We start from the raw sequence: 17,091 nt of genomic DNA, 5'->3' as shown, positions 1-17,091 counted from the left end.
ACCACTCGGTGATTTTTCTGCTGGTTGTAGCATTTGTCATGCACTGTTCAAGGTGTTGGGTGATCTTTAATTGGTTTTTTAATTGCTTCTTTGGCTTCTTATGTTGCATTGCGAGACAATTTGATTTCCATAGAAGTCAAACTGAAATGCAGCAAAATACAACCCAAGAATTAAAAGAAGCAGTAAAAACACAGTACAAAATCAATATGGATATTTGATATGGACACACCACAGACCACCTGAAGGAAGCTTGCAGACCTCGGTTTAGGAACCTCTGATCTAGACAGAGTCAACCCATTGTCGGATCCAGATTCTGGGAGTCCTTGGGCAAAAAACTGCCCAAGTTTTTTTGCTCCCCTTTCTGAGCACCCCCACCAACACTCTTTTCCACGGCCACCACTTCCTCATTTGTTTGTCCTGTCTCCATGCCATTGCCCAGGAAAGTGCAAGGCAAGTGGAGCCTTCCCTTCTCAATTTTGTCACTATTCTCATGCTTGGAGAAAGCAGTGAGAGGCAACAGCAGGAGGATCTGAGATTCATCAGGATGCAGACCCTGACAGGCACCCAACAATGCCAATTCCCAACACTGGCCCTGCATAAACCAGACCACCGCATAACATCTTCCACTTGCAAAGAAAGGGAAGTCTCACATTCACCTTTTGCCATGCTTTTGGGGGGAAATTATTGCCAGAACTGGCAGAGATAAGCCACCTTCGCAAAGGACACATTGTGCTAGAAATCTCATCCACAGGGTGATGGATCTCTCACCTTCATAGGGCAAGTGATAAATAAATCACCAGAGAACAAAGCCCCAGAATGCAGGAAGTTGTACATGTGTGTGTGTTTAAAAAAAATATCCTTGTGCTACTATTTGAGGAATAAAGCCAAATCTTTTAAATCCAGGTAGCTGAAGTTAATACATCCGGTGTTTCTGCATGTAAATAAAAGGAGCCAAATTCATGGGTTGGCTGGCAGAGCTCTTTCATCCAATATATTCCATCATCAGAGGACTCATGGGAATATCCACAGCTATCTGGTTGATAGGGTGATCTTTCCAGTGCCTTTGGCTGCTACACACGTTCGCAAGCATAACTTAACCTTTATGTTATTTACGTCACACTGAACACAGGTACAAGATGTCTCTACACAGAGTTTGTGTGGAAGAGCGTACACTTGTTGATTTGTATAGCTCACCAGGTTCACAAACTGTACACTTGCTGAGCGTTACATGTAAGTAGTTGTGCAGCTCAACTATTTTGTACACAGGTACACAGACTGTACATTCATAGAATGTACTATGTGAATACCCCTCTTTTTAAACACATTCACACCCTGCTCGTTCACTGAGCTTGCAGCGCTCAGCATGGCTTTTGATATAAACAACATCACAAACCAAAGATATTTTTTAAAAAATGTTACAGTACAAAACCGATATTCCTATTTCAGTAGAATCCTACAGATGAAAACTCAGAAATAAGGCTTATTGAATCCAATGGAACTTACTTCCAGATAAGGGTGTATAGGATTATAGTCTAAGGGTTCTTGCGACCCATTTTATAGCTGGTTCACACATGGGGATACATCACTTGTGGAATGTAACATCAGATTATGCAAGGGATGTGTGTGTGTAAGAGAGAGAGAACAGGCTATCACACATCAAACTTTCCTATCACCCCACTTGACCTCAAATGCATTGTTTTTCAGCCAGTTTGTTCACATGAACATATGCGTTTACATGTGCAGAGTAAGCAAGCAATGTACACCCATGTGAACAACTCTAAATAATGGACAGATTTGCCAGACATTGCACAGTTTCAGAACATGACAAATAAGCCATATTTTTAACCATAAATGTAAGGTATTGCAAGTGAGTTTGAGTACAGAAAGTTTTCTGACTGAGCTGGTTTCCTAGGTCATGAAAACCTGAGCTCTGGGAGGCAGGTTCCATGCCTTGTAATTCAGCTTCATACCTCTTAAAACCCACCATTTAAAAATAAATAAGTTATGCATTTTGTAAAAGTTTGCAGAACCACAGTTAGGAATGTAGGAAGCTTCCTTACACTGAGTCAGACCATTGATCCATCTAGCTCAGAATTTCTAGACAGCCAGGGTGGTATAGTGGTTAAAGTGTTGGACTAGGATCTGGGAGATCAGGGTTCAAATCCCCACTCATCCATGAAACTCAACTGGTCATCTTGGGTCAGTCACTGTCTCTCAGCCTAACCTACCTCACAGGGCTGTTGTGAAGATCAAATGGAGAGGGGAGAACCATGTACACCACTTTGAGCTCCTTGGAGGAAAGGTGGGATATAAATGTAATAGATAAATAAATAAACTGATCGCCAGTGACTCTCCAGGGATTTAGACAGCAGTCTTTCCAAGCCCTCCTTGGAGTCACTAGGGATCAAGCCTGGGACCTTCTGCATGCAAAGCAGATGCTCTGCCATTGAGCTATGGAGCGTGTGCATTCATCAGATCCCTTGAGATCCATTTTCCACATCAAATATGTTTAGTTACTGTTTTCTCATCTGGCAATTGAGTGGTCCAGGCATCGTAACATAACTGTGTCTTCTGCTGCCTGATTCCCTCATAGCCAGACATCAATCCCACCCCTTCCACAGCCTTGCCAAGAGTTCTCCATCTGCTTGCCACACTCGCTATTCCTCCAATATGGGACTGGCAGGTGCCCAATGAGGACTGCAGATGGAGTGACTCCACCAAGCATGCAGAAGGCACCTTCTTGTCCAAGCAAGTCAAATTAGACAGAGACCAGAAGAACAAGGCATGCTGTGTGAGCATGGTTCTTACAACACTGGATGGAGCCCAGAAAGCTGGCTTATAGAAATCAGGCCACCTTGCTCAGATTGGCAGCAGCACTTCAGGGTTTCAGAGAAAGGACATTCCCAGCCCTACCTGGAGATGCCAGGGATTGAACCTGGGACCTTTGCATGCAAAGCGTGTGCTGTACCACTGACCTACAGCCCTTCCAGACTCTAGTACAGATGTACGGAATCAGAGAAGTCCAATTTGTTCAGCCTGGAGTGGGAGTGGCGTCTCACCAGCCAAGATACTTTGCTCCTTGGGAGCATAGGAAGGTGCCTTATACTAACTAGGGTTGGAAGGATCTGTCACTTTTGGTTCTCTCAGTTTCTCATTTTTCCAATCTTAAATTCAGTGCTCCACATTTCCACAGTAATTGGCAGTTTTTTGACAAAAGTCCCCATGAAAACCCTTCAGCATTTTAGTGTGATTTTTCTCCTACTAAACACATTTTCGTAAGCTGTTCTGACTCATGTAGACACTGTTGCAATACATTTCTTGTAATAGAAAGCATTTTCCTACGTTATTTCCACTAATATTTTCATTGTTATGCATATTTTCCCCCACTACATGCATTTTTTTCAAACACACTGTTTGGTTGGAGAACTGCATTGCAAAAATGCAAATAAGTACAAATTTTGAAGGATGTCCTTGTTTTGGTTCTCATAGTTTGGAAAGTGCAGATTTGATCACTTCGGCTTTAGATGAGAATGGAATCAAATTTCTCTAATCATCCCTAATACCAAGTCAGACCACTGGTCCACCAAGCTCAGAATTGTTGGCAATGACTAGCAGCGACCTTCCAAAGTCTCCGGCAGGGATCTTTATCCCAGATCTACTTGCAATTGCCAGGTATTGAACCGGCAACCTTTTGCATACAAATAAGATGCTCTCCACTAAGCTATGCTGCCCTCCCCCAAAGAAGTAATACCTTTATCCCTTTTATCTGTTGGATAGATAAAATCTGTACTGTCCTAATTCACTACTCTAACACCCTCTTATCTGGAATAATGTTGGTCACCCACACCCTTGGTCAGCCTTTGCCAACCTGGCACCCTCCACATGTTTTGGACTACAGCCCTCCAGATGGCCACGATGGCTGGGGGATGATGGGAACTGTAGTCCCAAACACCTGGAGGGTAGCCAGGTTGGTAAAGGCTGCCCCCGGTCACTTCCAGACCAGGCTACTGCAATGTTCTCTGCATGGCAGGGCTGCCTTTAAAGACTATCCAAAAACCGTCAACGGGTTCAGAATCCTGCCCCCAGATTCCTATCCAGAAGAGTTCACAACATGTAACTCTAGGAAAGGGCTCTTTGGCAGAGCACCTGTCTTGCATGCTGAAAGTCCCAGGTTCAATCCCTGGCATCTCCAAGTAGGACTAGGAATATCTGCTGCATGAATCCCTGGAAAGCCACTGCTGGTCATGTAGACAATAATGAGGTACTGCAGATGGATTCAGTGTAAGGGAGCTTCCTATGTCCCTGAGGCATTGCAACATTTGCACTGGCTGCCTCGCTGTTTTTGGACTCCCTTTAAACTTTTAGGTCCTACACAACTTAAATCTCAGGTAACCTCAGAAACCATCTCCTCTCCTTTTAACCTGCCCACTAGTTAAAATAAACATCTAAAGCTTGGTTCGTGATCCTCTCCATATGCAATATCAGATGGGTGTATTTCCATGGCAGGGCCTTTTCAGTGGTGGTCCCAAGATGGTGGAACTCTCGACTGAGATCCACTGATACCCTTCTCTTTGAGCATTTTTAATGTAGGTTGAAAACTCTCTCGTTTTAGCAAACCATTGTTTCTTTGTTCTGTTTGGGTTTTTTCATAATCTGCTGTTTTGGATTTGGTCCTAATCTGTTGCTGGCTCAGTTTTTGGGACAACGATTTGCTTTTTAGCATAAGTGGAGCAAAAATAATAAATAAAACCAACCAACTAATCAATATTATTTACTTATTTATTTACTACATTTATAGCCCACCTTTCTTTTCATGAAACCCAAGGCGGCTTATATATGGTTCCCATGTGGTCTCCCATCCAGGCACTGACCAGACCTGACCCTCCTTAGCTTCAGCAGGGAGCTGCTGTTATGTGCCTTCAGACCATAGCCTGTTGCTTTGCGAATGGTCACTGTGCTTATTTTACGCACATTTCTGATTTTGTACAATTGTCACCACCATATTTGTTTTGCATTTCATTTCCCTCTGACCTATCTTATATACATGTGCCTGTACTCACACACACACACACATACTTTCTAACTGTGGATAACACTACATGGATCTGTTGGTAGACTCCAATCCACAAAAGCTCATGCCACAATAAAACTGGCAAAGTGTCGCAAGACTCTTTGCTGTTTTGTGTTTACTCAGTTAATCAATTGGCTATGCAGCAGTGTGGGGTTGAATTCTGGGTTCAAATCCTCACTCAGCTATTAAACATATTGGGTGAGCTTGTACCAGTCACTCATTCTCAGCCTATCCTACCTCACAGGGTTGTTGTGAAAATAAAGGGGGGAGGGGAAGAGGTCTAAATGGAATGCCCTGAGCTCCTCAGAGGAAAGATGGAACAAAATATAATTAATAATATAACGATCATAATAAGCAATCTGAATGCTCCTCTCATGACCTGAAAAACACAATTCCTTTTGATAGCATAGCAGATCACCCATTCAGAGTCATCAAGTGATGAGACACTGAACAGAGTGCCATGGATGAATCAGCGCCAGGATGCTGGGAAATTTAAAGTCCTGAATCTGTACAGAAATGTTCAACATGGTCAGTTTATAACTCAACTCTCTCCCTCGTTTGTTTTTTTTAAAAAACAGAAGTGCTTAGAAAAGTCTTCAATTTTAATCAACTGCTTCTACTTTATCAGAGAGAGAGAGAGAGAGTATCCTTTTAATCTGCAAAGAGTTTTAGGTTGCAATCCTAAACATACTGATCAGGGGGTAAGATTCAGTGGGACTTACTTTTGTGAGACATGTATAGGATTGTGCTATGGCATGAAGCCCTATTGAACTGAGTGGGACCTACTTCTGAGATGGCATGCATAGGATTGCACTGTCAAGCTGCAGCCATATGCACATTTACTTACTTTCAAGTGCATCAAGCATCAGCTGGGACAATCAAGGTGCAATCCTAAGCATAGTTAACAGTAGCAGAGCTAGCATGATATGCTGGGCTTGATTCTGGGAAGATCTGGATTCAAATCTCTACTCATCCATGAAGTTCTAGGAGATCAAAATTCAACACTCTCAGTATGGTGTAGTTTAGAGTATTGGACTAGGACCTAGGAGACAGGGGTTCAAATCCCCATTCAGCCATGAAGCTCACTGGGTGCTCACTGCTTCTCAGCCTAACCTACCTCACAGGGTTGCGAGGATTAAATGAGGAGGGGGAGAGCCACGCATGCCACCTTGAGCTCCTTGGAGAAAAGGTGGGATAGAAATGCAATAAATACATAAATAAAAGGGAGTGTTTCCTTCCTTCGCACTGCTTGGAAGAAGAGAAGGGCAAACTTGTATTAGATAACCAAGTAAGTGAACTCTGTAGGGTTTTTTTTTCAAGTATGTTTCAGATCAGGATTCCACCAGTGTTCTTTGCTGTGGCCACCTTCACAACAACCCTAGGAGGTAGTTCGCCACTGTCACAACATTACCGATGGGAACCGAGGCTAGGAGCTTGCCCTTCTGGGCGTGGCTAACAGACACGGTGGGGTTTGAACCCAGGTCCTTCCCCCCCCATTCAAAACTTCTCCAAGCCAAGTGCGTAAAACGTCTACAGGCTAGTCAGATTGGCTGCAGCGTTTTCTAGCTATCTCTCCATCCCCTCCGCGGCCCCTGACCCGTCCACATATCCCAGGGAGGAGAAAACACCTGCCCGCCGAACAGCACCGGAGGTGGAGAGTGAAGCTCGCATTTGCAAAAAAATAAGGAACTAAAAGGCTCTCTTACCTCCTCCGTTTTTATAGCAGAGGTATGGAAATCGCCAGACGTTGGCCAGATCCACGGAAAACCCGATGACCGAGAGGAGGAAGTCAATCTTCTTGCCCCACGTCTCCCGCTCAGGCTCCCCGGCGGCGGGGCTGTAGCGCGTACTGCCGGGCTCCAGGAGGTTGCTGCTGGTGTACTGCACGCCGTTCTGCTCTTTCACCAGGAGCAGCTCCACGTCCTTCTTTTTGGTCGGCTGATCGGAGCAGTCCCGTAACGGCGCCACTGCCGAGCCCCTCCGCTCGGGCTGGTTCAGGGGCTTGTTCATCCTCGCCTTCAAACGTCCAAGCGGAGAAAGAAAGAACGAGGGAGGGGGAACAAGAGAGAGGGGAAAAAGCTCAGCGTGGGAGAGCGGAGGGGCGAAGCGCGAGTGGGAGGCGAGGCAGGCTGGCGAGAAGCCGGAGCGAACGGAAGCGCCCCCTGCCTCTATCCCAGGAGCGGGCACCCCGGCGCTCTCGGCTGGGCTCTCCAAGAGCGCAGCGCAAAAACGCGCCGCGCGGTGAAAGGAGGCGGTGGAGGAGGGCATGCAAATGAAGCGGGAGGGAAGGGGCGAGGAGGGGGTAAAAAAGGCAGAGCTGTGGCGCCCCCCTCCTCCGTAGTAAAACACACACACACACACTGAGCTCTCCTCCTCCGCCTCGGGGGCCAAACTAAACCAGACAGCCGGCCTCTGATTCCAAGCGCCGCCGCGTACACTCGCCAAAGAAGTGGACTCTCCTCCTTCTCACCCTACCTTGCCTCGCGATAGCCCAGGATTAAGCGCCACTCGGCCGGCCACGATCTTCGGTTTTTTTGTTTTGTTTGTGTTTTGGCGTGCGCGCAAAACAAAGACACTCCTGAGATTCGGAGTAACTAGCCCGCTTCGGTTAGCCTCCCTCCCTCGCCCGAGACTCGCACACTTTCCCCTAGTATATGCATTTTGTTCTGCACATTCCTTGGTTGGAGACCTGATTCTCTAATTTGGAGAAGTGTGCTAATGCAACAGTGGTCCAACCTGGGCTATAAAATATCATTTACATTTGTTCCACTTATTTGGTGGATGGCAATTAGTGAAGTACATAGAACAGAAAATGATCCAGATTCAGTTAAATAATAATAATAATAAATTTAATTTCTTCGTCGCCTATCTGGCCAATGGCCACTCTAGGCGACTTACAAAATTATTAAAATACAATTAATAAAATACAGTAATACAATAAAAACAATAGATCTACAACAACAATATTAAAACTGGGTAGGAGGCATTACAATTATATCGATTAACCCTCCCCGGATACCCCGAAGGCCTGCTGAAAAAGCCAAGTCTTTAAGGCTTTCCGAAATACATTTAGGGAAGAGGCATGCCGGAGATCTTGTGGGAGGGAGTTCCAAAGAGTGGGGGCCGCCACTGAGAATGCCCTCTCTCTTGTACCCGCCAATCTGGCTGTTTTTGTTGGCGGGATTGAGAGAAGGCCCTGTGTGGCCGATCTTGTCGGGCGGCATAATTGGTGGCATTGAAGGCGCCCCGTGAGATAAACTGGGTTGTGGATCACAGAGCAGCAAACAATAAAGGGCAGTGAAATCATTTTCAATTATGCATTTTAAGAACAGTTCCTGCCTAACCAATCTGTGTTCCATCAAGGAGCAGTCAGCAATGACATGCCCCATTTGGCAATCTAGCCAAAATCAAGACTTTTTAAACTCCACTGATTTCAGGGTAAGAAGAACATTTAGCTCATGTTTTCCTCTCACATTCGAACCAATGCAATTTCGAAATGAAGAATGGTAGCTGAATCACATCCTTTCCTGAGAAGGAAATGCTGAGAAGGCAAAGGGCTGCAGCTCAGAGCATCTGCTTTGCATTCACAAGGTCCCAGGTTCAGTCTCTGCCATCTCCCGGTAGAGCTGGCAACGTCCCCTGCCTGAAACCTTAGAGAGCTGCTGCCAGTCAGAGTAGACAAAATTGAGCTGGATGGGCCCATTGTCTGATTCAGTATAAGCCAGCTTCCTATGTTCTAGACAATCCTTTATAATTATAATTATTATTATTAGATTTATATCCCACCCTTCCTCCCAGCAGGAGCCCAGGGCGGCAAACAAAAGCAATAAAAAGATTAAAACATCATAAAAACAAACTTTAAAACACATTAAAACAAAACATATTCAAAAATGTTACTTAATAAAAGCTATGAAAACATATCCTAAGATTAAAAACATTTTAAAAAAGAAAGTTTAAGAACATATTAAAAAGCAATTCCAACACAGACACAGACTGGGATAGGTCTCAACTTAAAAGGCTTGTTGAAAGAGGAAAGTCTTCAAAAGGCATCGAAAAGATAGCAGAGATGGCGCCTGCCTAATATTTAAGGGGAGGGAGTTGCTATGTTGTGCAGAACGGACCTCCAGATAAGATGGTATCTGCAGGAGGCCCTCACCTGCAGAGTGCAGTGATCGACTGGGCATATAAGGGGTAAGACGGTCTTTCAGGTATCCTGGTCCCAAGCTGCATAGGGCTTTGTACACGAAGACTAGAAAACCAGGCATTTTAGACATGCCTACTAGCACCATTTGGGAAAAAGAATCTTCCCGGTTTTCCTACCTATCTTTTGCTGTCTGAATGGGGCATTGCCCCACAAATGTCACTCTGCCACCAGTCCATTTTGTCTTTTTAAAAAACAACAGCTACACCATGGAGACTGGGACAAGGGCCTTTACATCTCAGTCAACAGACAACGCCAACCTAAAGCCATAGCTCAGTGGCAGAGCATCCGCTTTGCATGTAGAAGACCCCTTGGTTCATCCCAGCATCTTCAGGTAGGGCTGGGAGAGACCCTTGCCTGAAATCCTGGAGAGCAGCTGCCAGTCAGTGTAGACAATATTGAACTAGATGGACCAATGGGTCTGACACAGTATAACACAGCTTCCTATGTTCCTGTCGTAAAACCTCAGAGATTTGACTCATTCAGCCACTCTTAACTTCATGAGCTTAAAAAAGAGGGCGCAAAGGAGTCATAAGAGGATTCTTCTCTTTTAACTGCTATTTCTTTCTTTTATGTTGTACTTTTATATTCCTATATCTTAATTATTCTGATGTTTTACTATTTTATTTTATTGGGTCTGTGACCGTAATAAACAAATACACAGAGGGCGCATATTAACACGCCCTGCTGGAGTTCCCTGGTATAATCACCTTCATTCTACATAGTCACTCAAAGACACACGTGTGAAGTGAGAAAAATGTAGGGGTGCTACCTTGCCACAAATCCTAAACCAGTAGCCTTAAACTTTTCCAGACTCTGGGCTCTTCTTTAACCCCCAGACTGCAACGTCGGACCCTCTGGATCCGGGAACAGCCAAGTTCCAATCCCCATTCAGCCGTGCAGCGCACCAGGTGACCTTGGGCTCACTGCATCTCTCTCAGCCTAACCTACCTCACAAGATTGTTGTGAGGATAACATGAGAGAAGAACCTTGCATGCACGTCTAAGAGGTCGTCCACACCACAACGTTAAACTTCAGAGACTGCAGTCCTGTAAAAGTGGCAGGGATCTCTTAGCAGAAAAAGCCAAGCTGGCTCATGAAACCTACAAGGTTATTTAGGGTAACCCAAACCAATAGAAGTGGTTTACTATGGTCTGTGATGTGGTGTGCCCCAAGTTCTTTGAAAGAGGTCTATTTTAAAATAATAATAATAGTAATAATAGTAATAATAATAGTAATAGTAATAATAATAGTAATAATAGTAATAGTAATAATAGTAACAGTAATAATGATGATAATAATAATAATAGTAATAATAATAGTAATAGTAATAATAATAGTAATAATAGTAATACATTGTAATTATTTAGGTGTGCAATCATAAGCACTTATTAGGAAGGAGGACCCATTGGGAACAGTAAGATTTGCTTCTGAGTAACTATGCATTGATTTGCACTGTTGCATCACAATCCCACGCATACTTGCTCACTGTTACATCATCATCTGAAACATGTCTGCTCAGGTAAGTGTGTGCAACAGGGATGTGAGGAAACTGACTTCCTTCAGATGTTGCTAGACCATAGTTCCCATCATCTCAGACCATTGGCCATGCCGGCTGGGGCTGGTGGGAAGGCCATAGGTTCTTCATCCAAGCCTGAAGCTTCAATCCTATATCCAGTTTCCTGGGAGCAACCTCTCAACTCAGTGGGGTTTACTTTGGAGCAGACACTGACAGGATTGCCTATTAAATCTTATAGCTATAGCTGTGGGGATCAAAGGATCTGTCAATTTTGGTTCTCTCCGTTTCTCATCTTTCCATTCTGAAATTTGGTTCTCCACATTTTTGCAGCAATCTGCAATATATATATATTTTTTAAAAATCTTCATGACAATTCTTAAGTATTTTAGGGCTAATTTCTCCTAACACATTTTTGTATGCAGTTTTGACTACTGTACACATTTTGGCAAGGGATTTCTCCTAATGTAATGCATTTCTGTATGTTATTTTCACTAATACATTCATTTCTATGCCCACATTACCTTAATATATGCATTTTTGTAAACATTGCTTGGTTGGAGAACTGCATCACAAAATTCGAGTCAGTGCAAATTTTGAAGGATGGCTTGTTTCAGTTCTTGTATTAGGAATTTGATAACTTCACCTTTAAATGCAAACCAAACTGAATTTATTGCCCATCTCTAATGCACACTCTATTTAAATCTGGGCACCTCCTTTTCTCTCTTTCTCTCCGGTTGGAAAAGGCAATATTTTTTTTAACGAGAGCTGAAAGTGGTGTGAGACAAATGCCACTTCCCATATTTCTCTTGTTGAATTGCCATCACTGATCATCAGATAGGTTTTGTAAATTTTTGGAACAATACAAAAAGCAAATGGGGAAAAAAAACACCCCGCCCTTCAAAACCACTTTATCAGAGTCAAAAAGTGGGAAGATACACTTTGTGTGGGGAAACATGGTTTCTTCTGTCCTCTTGCTCAGGCCAGGGAGTGGAAGAGAAACCCTGACGTGGTTTTGCTAGTGTGGCCTTAGATCATGTCACCCTCCACTAGCCCAGACATAGGAAGGTGCCTTTTACTATGCCAGCATCCATTTCCACAGCTGTCCCACTGAACCCAATCTGGCCACCTGACACAGGAAGAAGATAAAGCCCATGAAGGCTGCTCTTCTTCCTTGCACCTCTTTTGAGAGGGCAGGTGAACAGGCAGAAAATGGAAGGGGAACAAACAGTAGCCCACACACCCCTATTGTGGCATGTGCCTTGACATGTGCCCAACAATACTGACCTCTGGTGCTGCCCATCAGCCAGAGCATTGGGTTACCTGTGTATATGTATAAGATTTTGTTTTAGTATTTGCAATCTGCTGTAAGCAGAGATGGGGAAGGGGTATAGTTCTATGGTGGAGCATCTGCAGAAGGTTCCTGGTTCAATCCCTGGCACCTCCAGGTTGGGCTGAGAGAGACCCCTGCCTGAAACCCTGTACAATCGCTGCCAATCAAAGTAGAGCTAGATGGACCAATGGTCTATCTCGATAAAAGGCAGGGACCTATATTCCTGTCTTATTCTAAGCTGCCCTGAGGATCTCTAGATAAAAACCTTTGAAAATGAATCAATAAAATATTCAACTTTAAACTGTGGTCACATCCATGCCATCCATTTAATGTTCATGGCTTCCCCCAGAGAATCCTGGGAACTGTAGTTTACCCATCACAGTTACACGCCCCAGCACCCTTAACAAACTACAGCTCCCAGGTTTCTTTGGAGGAAGCCATGAGTGTTAAATGTGCGTTAAATGTATGGTGTGGATGTGACCTATATGCCTGTGATTGTCAGCAGTTTTTTCAAAGTCTTAGGCAGGAGTCTTTTCCAGCTCTACCCAGATATGCTGGGGACTGAACTGGCAGGTGCTCTGACACTGAGCTACAACTCTTCCCCTTTTCTTACAGGAACATTGTCCATCTATTCCTGGTATTGTATATGATTAACTGTCAATAACATTGACAATGTTAATAAAATTGTTACTGACAGAACTGTTGCTAGAAGCTAAAAGGATGAAACTGAGGTTATCATACACATAATGAGAAGACAGGATTCAGTAGAAAAGACAATAATGCTGGGGAAAACAGAAGGGAGTAGAAAAAGAGGAAGGCCAAACAAGGGATTGATTGATTCCATAAAGGAAGTCACAGACCTGAACTTACAAGACCTGAACAGGGTGGTTCACGACAGATGCTCTTGGAGGTCGCTGATTCATAGGGTTGCCATAAGTCGTAACTGACTTGAAGGCACATAACAACAACAACGGTCAATAGCTCCCTTGAGTCTCTGGTTAAGGGTTTTTCCCTCGCCTGCTACACAAATCTGTTAAACAAAAATGCTCAAAATTAAAGCTGGGGCTTGCTGCATGTGAAGCATGTGCTCAGGGGCATTTGCCCCTGAGTTAGGGTCTCAGGACTTACCTTGTGTGTGAATGGAATCAAAGTTAGCTAAAGCGAAGGCACAGTAACTGTTCACATGAAAGTGCCTGCACACAGACACAGAAGGCAGAGCCCTGTGCACCACCACCTATGCACTCTCCTATGTAACTATGTGCCAAATAACTATAGGAGCATAGGAAGCTGCCACATTCTGAATCAAGACCATCAATCCATCTAGCTCAATACTGTCTACACTGACTGGCAGTAGCACTCCAGGATTTTAGAGAAGATTCTCTCCCAGCCCTACCTGGAGATGCTGGGGACTGAAACTGGGACCTTCTGCACACACGGCAGGTGCTCAGCCACTGAGATACAGCCCTTCCCCCAAACTCTGTTAAGATTTTGCCAGACCTCTTGGTGAATCGTTGAAATGAGTTTCACGTACTGTACACGTAGTAGACGTATTTGTGCATGGGCAGTGCAACAGACTGACAGTCTACCGCTGTGATGCAAATGTTGGCTAGACACACCTGCCTGCACGCATTTACACACACATTTGCACAGTAAGCATAAGAGGTAAGTTAGATTCAGTTTGCATGTAAAGGCAAAGCTACCTAATTCACACTTTCCAAAGCAATATGAGAACTGAACCACAGCCATCTTCTGAAATTCACACCTCTCCGAATTTTGCAAGGCGGTTCTCAGACCAAGTAATGCGCACAAAAATGTGCACATTAATGAAAAATGCATACAAAAATGCATCATGTTAGGGGAAATTTCTTTGCCAAAATACAATAGTGTAGTGGTAAATTCAGAACTGCACGGTCCCTTCATGGTAGTCATGGCCACGCCTCCTCCCCCCCTTTTGCTGCTGGGTTGAGATTGAGATCCTTGTTAATGCCTTCACCCACCACAACAGATGTTCCTAGGAGCCAATGAACATGAAAGAGTAGTAAGTTAGCTGCTGAGAAGCGTCCTCTCAGTGGCTCAATTACCTCCTTTCACTCTGATTGGCTCCAATCAGCAGAAAAGGACAAGGAAGCATGTTACAAGACTCCCTTCAGTGGCTAACACTCTCCCCTTTCATGCTGATTGGCTCACAGGATGCTGGAGACATAGGGACCCTGCTGGGACCCTGCTCCTAAGAAGGTAAGGGGGTCTAAGATCCCCTGAGACCCTGTACAACTACACCCCTGTAAAAATAGGCAAAATTGCATGCAAAAATATGCATGTTAGGAGAAAATCACTGATGAATTTCCATGAGGACTTTTTTTAAAAATATGCAAACTGATGTGGAAATGTGAGAACTGAAAAATTAGAAAGTGAGAGGAACTGAAATGGACAGACTCATCCATCCCTGCGGCAAAGGGTGGACACAATACTCTCACAAACACACACATACACGCAGAGGCCACACCTTCCTCCTTTGACGCCTGGAGATGCTTGTTCCAGCATTCCCCCAGCCCCATGCCTCCTATTTATTTATTTATTTATTTATTTAATTTATTAGTCGCCCATCTGGCTGGCTGTCCAGCCACTCTGGGCGACGTACAAAATAGGCATACAATACCTAGACATTAAAAATCTAAAACAATGAAAATAAAATCTAGCCCATCCCAAAAGCCTGCCTGAAGAGCCAGGTCTTCAAGGCCCAGCGGAAACTCATCATGGAAGGGGCATGGCAGAGATCATTTGGGAGGGAGTTCCACAGGGTGGGGGCCACAACTGAAAAAGCCCTCTCTCTAGTCCTCACCAGTTTGGCTGTTTTGACTGACGGGATGGAGAGAAGGTCTTTTGAGGCTGATCTTGTTGGGCGGCATAACTGATGATGCTGGAGGCGCTCCTTTAGATAGACTAGGCCGAAACCATATAGAGATTTAAAGGTCAAAACCAACACCTTGAATTGGGCCTGGTAAGCAACTGGTAACCAGTGCAACTCTTTTAGCACTGGAGTGATATGATCTTGCCGGCGGCTGCCTTTAATCAGGCGCGCCACCGCGTTCTGTACCAGTTGTAGCTTCCGGACCGTTTTCAACGGTAGCCCCACGTAGAGCGCATTACAGTAGTCTAGGCGAGAGGAGACGAGGGAATGTACCACTGATGAGAACAGATGATTGGAAAGGTAGGGGCGTAGCCTCCATATCAGATGGAGTTGATACAGTGCTGCCCGGCTCACAGCAGAAAACCTGAGCTTCCATGGACAGTTGGGAGTCAAGAATGACCCCGAAGCTACGGACCTGGTCTTTCAGGGGCAATTGTAGCCCATGGAGCACCAGGTCCAAATCCCCTAACCTTCCCTTGTCTTCCACGAACAGTACTTCGGTTTTGTCAGGGTTCAGCTAGCTTCAGCTTATTCCTTCCCATCCAGCCACTCACCGATTCCAGGAACTTGGATAGGGTTTCTACAGCCAACCTCGGTGAAGATTTAAATGAGAGATAGAGCTGAGTGTCATCTGCATATTGGTGACACTGCAGCCCAAATCTCCTGATGATAGTCCCCAGCGGCTTTATATACATGTTAAATAGCATCGGGGAGAGGATGGAACCCTGTGGCACCCCACAAGTGAGAGGCCAAGGGTCCGAAACCTCATCCCCCAATGCTACTCTTTGGTGCCTATCAGAGAGGAAGGAATGGAACCACTGCAATGCAGTACCCCCTATGCCTAACCCTCCAGGCGATCCAGAAGGATACCGTGGTCAACAGTATCAAAAGCAGCTGAGAGGTCCAGGAGGACGAGGAAGGTGCACTCACCCCTATCCAATGCTGTCCTCATATCATCCACCAAGGCGCCCAAGGCTGTTTCAGTCCCAAATCCAGGCCTGAAACCCGACTGAAGTGGATCCAGATAATCTGCTTCCTCCAATTGCACTTGCAACTGCTTCGCCACCACCCACTCAACCATCTTGCCCAAGAATGGTAAGTTTGAGATTGGGTGAAAGTTGTTCAAATCTTGGGGATCCAAGGAGGGCTTCTTTAAAATTGGTTTTATTACTGCCTCCTTGAGGGCTGATGGCATTACGCTCTCTTCCAAGGAAGCATTTACCACCGCCTTGATCCCCTCGCCCAGACTGTCCTTGCAGCTCATAATGAGCCACGATGGGCAAGGGTCGAGTAAGCAGGTGGCTGGCCTTAAGGTTGAAAGCACCTTGTCCACTTCATCAGAAGGAAGAAGCTGGAACCGATCCCACACCACTGGAGAACCACTGGCCGACTCTGGCTCGCTCACTGTATCCATAGTGTGCAGAATCGCACTCTTTAGACGATCAATTTTTTCTGCAAAGTGCTTTGCAAACTCATCACAGGAGGTCTTAGAATGTTCCACAGGTTCCGAAGCAACTGGACCGACCAGGCTTCGGACCACTTGGAACAGCCTCCTGGGACAGCACTCTGCGGATGCAATAGAGGCAGCATTTTTTTGCTGCCCTTATTGCCACATGGTAGGCTGCTACAGCCGCTCTAACCAGTGTCCGATCGTCCTCAGAGCAAGATTTCTGCCACTGGTGCTCTAGCCGTCTCACCTCCCTCCTCAGAGTTCGCAACCGTGGAGTATACCACCTCCCACCAAAACCAAACACCCCTTTAGCAGAGGCCTTGTGAAAACTCACCAGCAGGCAGGTGAATCTCTCAGCAGAAAACGGCACTCAACAAAGACAGATGTCCCATCCCCTGAGGTTGACAGGTGGGACAAACGCAGGAGCCTGTGCGCCTTGCTGCAGACCCTCGTCTCCTTTGGGACAAGAAGAAAAGCTGTAGGCGAGGCACTGGGGAGCTTTTTAAACCCCAGTCTCTCTTCTCTCCACGTGATTGAATTACTGAATTGATAAAAACCTCGCAGATGTTTTGCCCTGGAGCATCCTGGTCGCTTTCCCTTAGTGGAGGCACT

General features: G+C 45.2%; 1 protein-coding gene across 1 annotated transcript in view; it reads right to left on the bottom strand.

Annotated features, from left to right (window-relative positions):
• Positions 1-16,890, bottom strand: part of SLC6A2 (solute carrier family 6 member 2) — a 91,160-nt gene extending 74,270 nt beyond the window's left edge. Inside the window, exons 1-2 of the mRNA XM_061593660.1 lie at positions 16,814-16,890; positions 6,778-7,087 (exon numbers count right to left, since the gene is read on the bottom strand). Of these exons, the coding sequence (XP_061449644.1) occupies positions 6,778-7,081 (304 nt within the window). The 5' untranslated portion in view covers positions 7,082-7,087; positions 16,814-16,890. The remainder of the gene's footprint in view (positions 1-6,777; positions 7,088-16,813) is intronic.
• Positions 16,891-17,091: the final 201 nt, after the last annotated feature.

The sequence above is a fragment of the Rhineura floridana genome, chromosome 13 (genome assembly GCF_030035675.1).
Source record: "Rhineura floridana isolate rRhiFlo1 chromosome 13, rRhiFlo1.hap2, whole genome shotgun sequence".
In the NCBI taxonomy this organism is placed as follows: Eukaryota; Metazoa; Chordata; class Lepidosauria; order Squamata; family Rhineuridae; genus Rhineura; species Rhineura floridana.
This window is presented reverse-complemented; position numbering and strand designations above follow the sequence as displayed.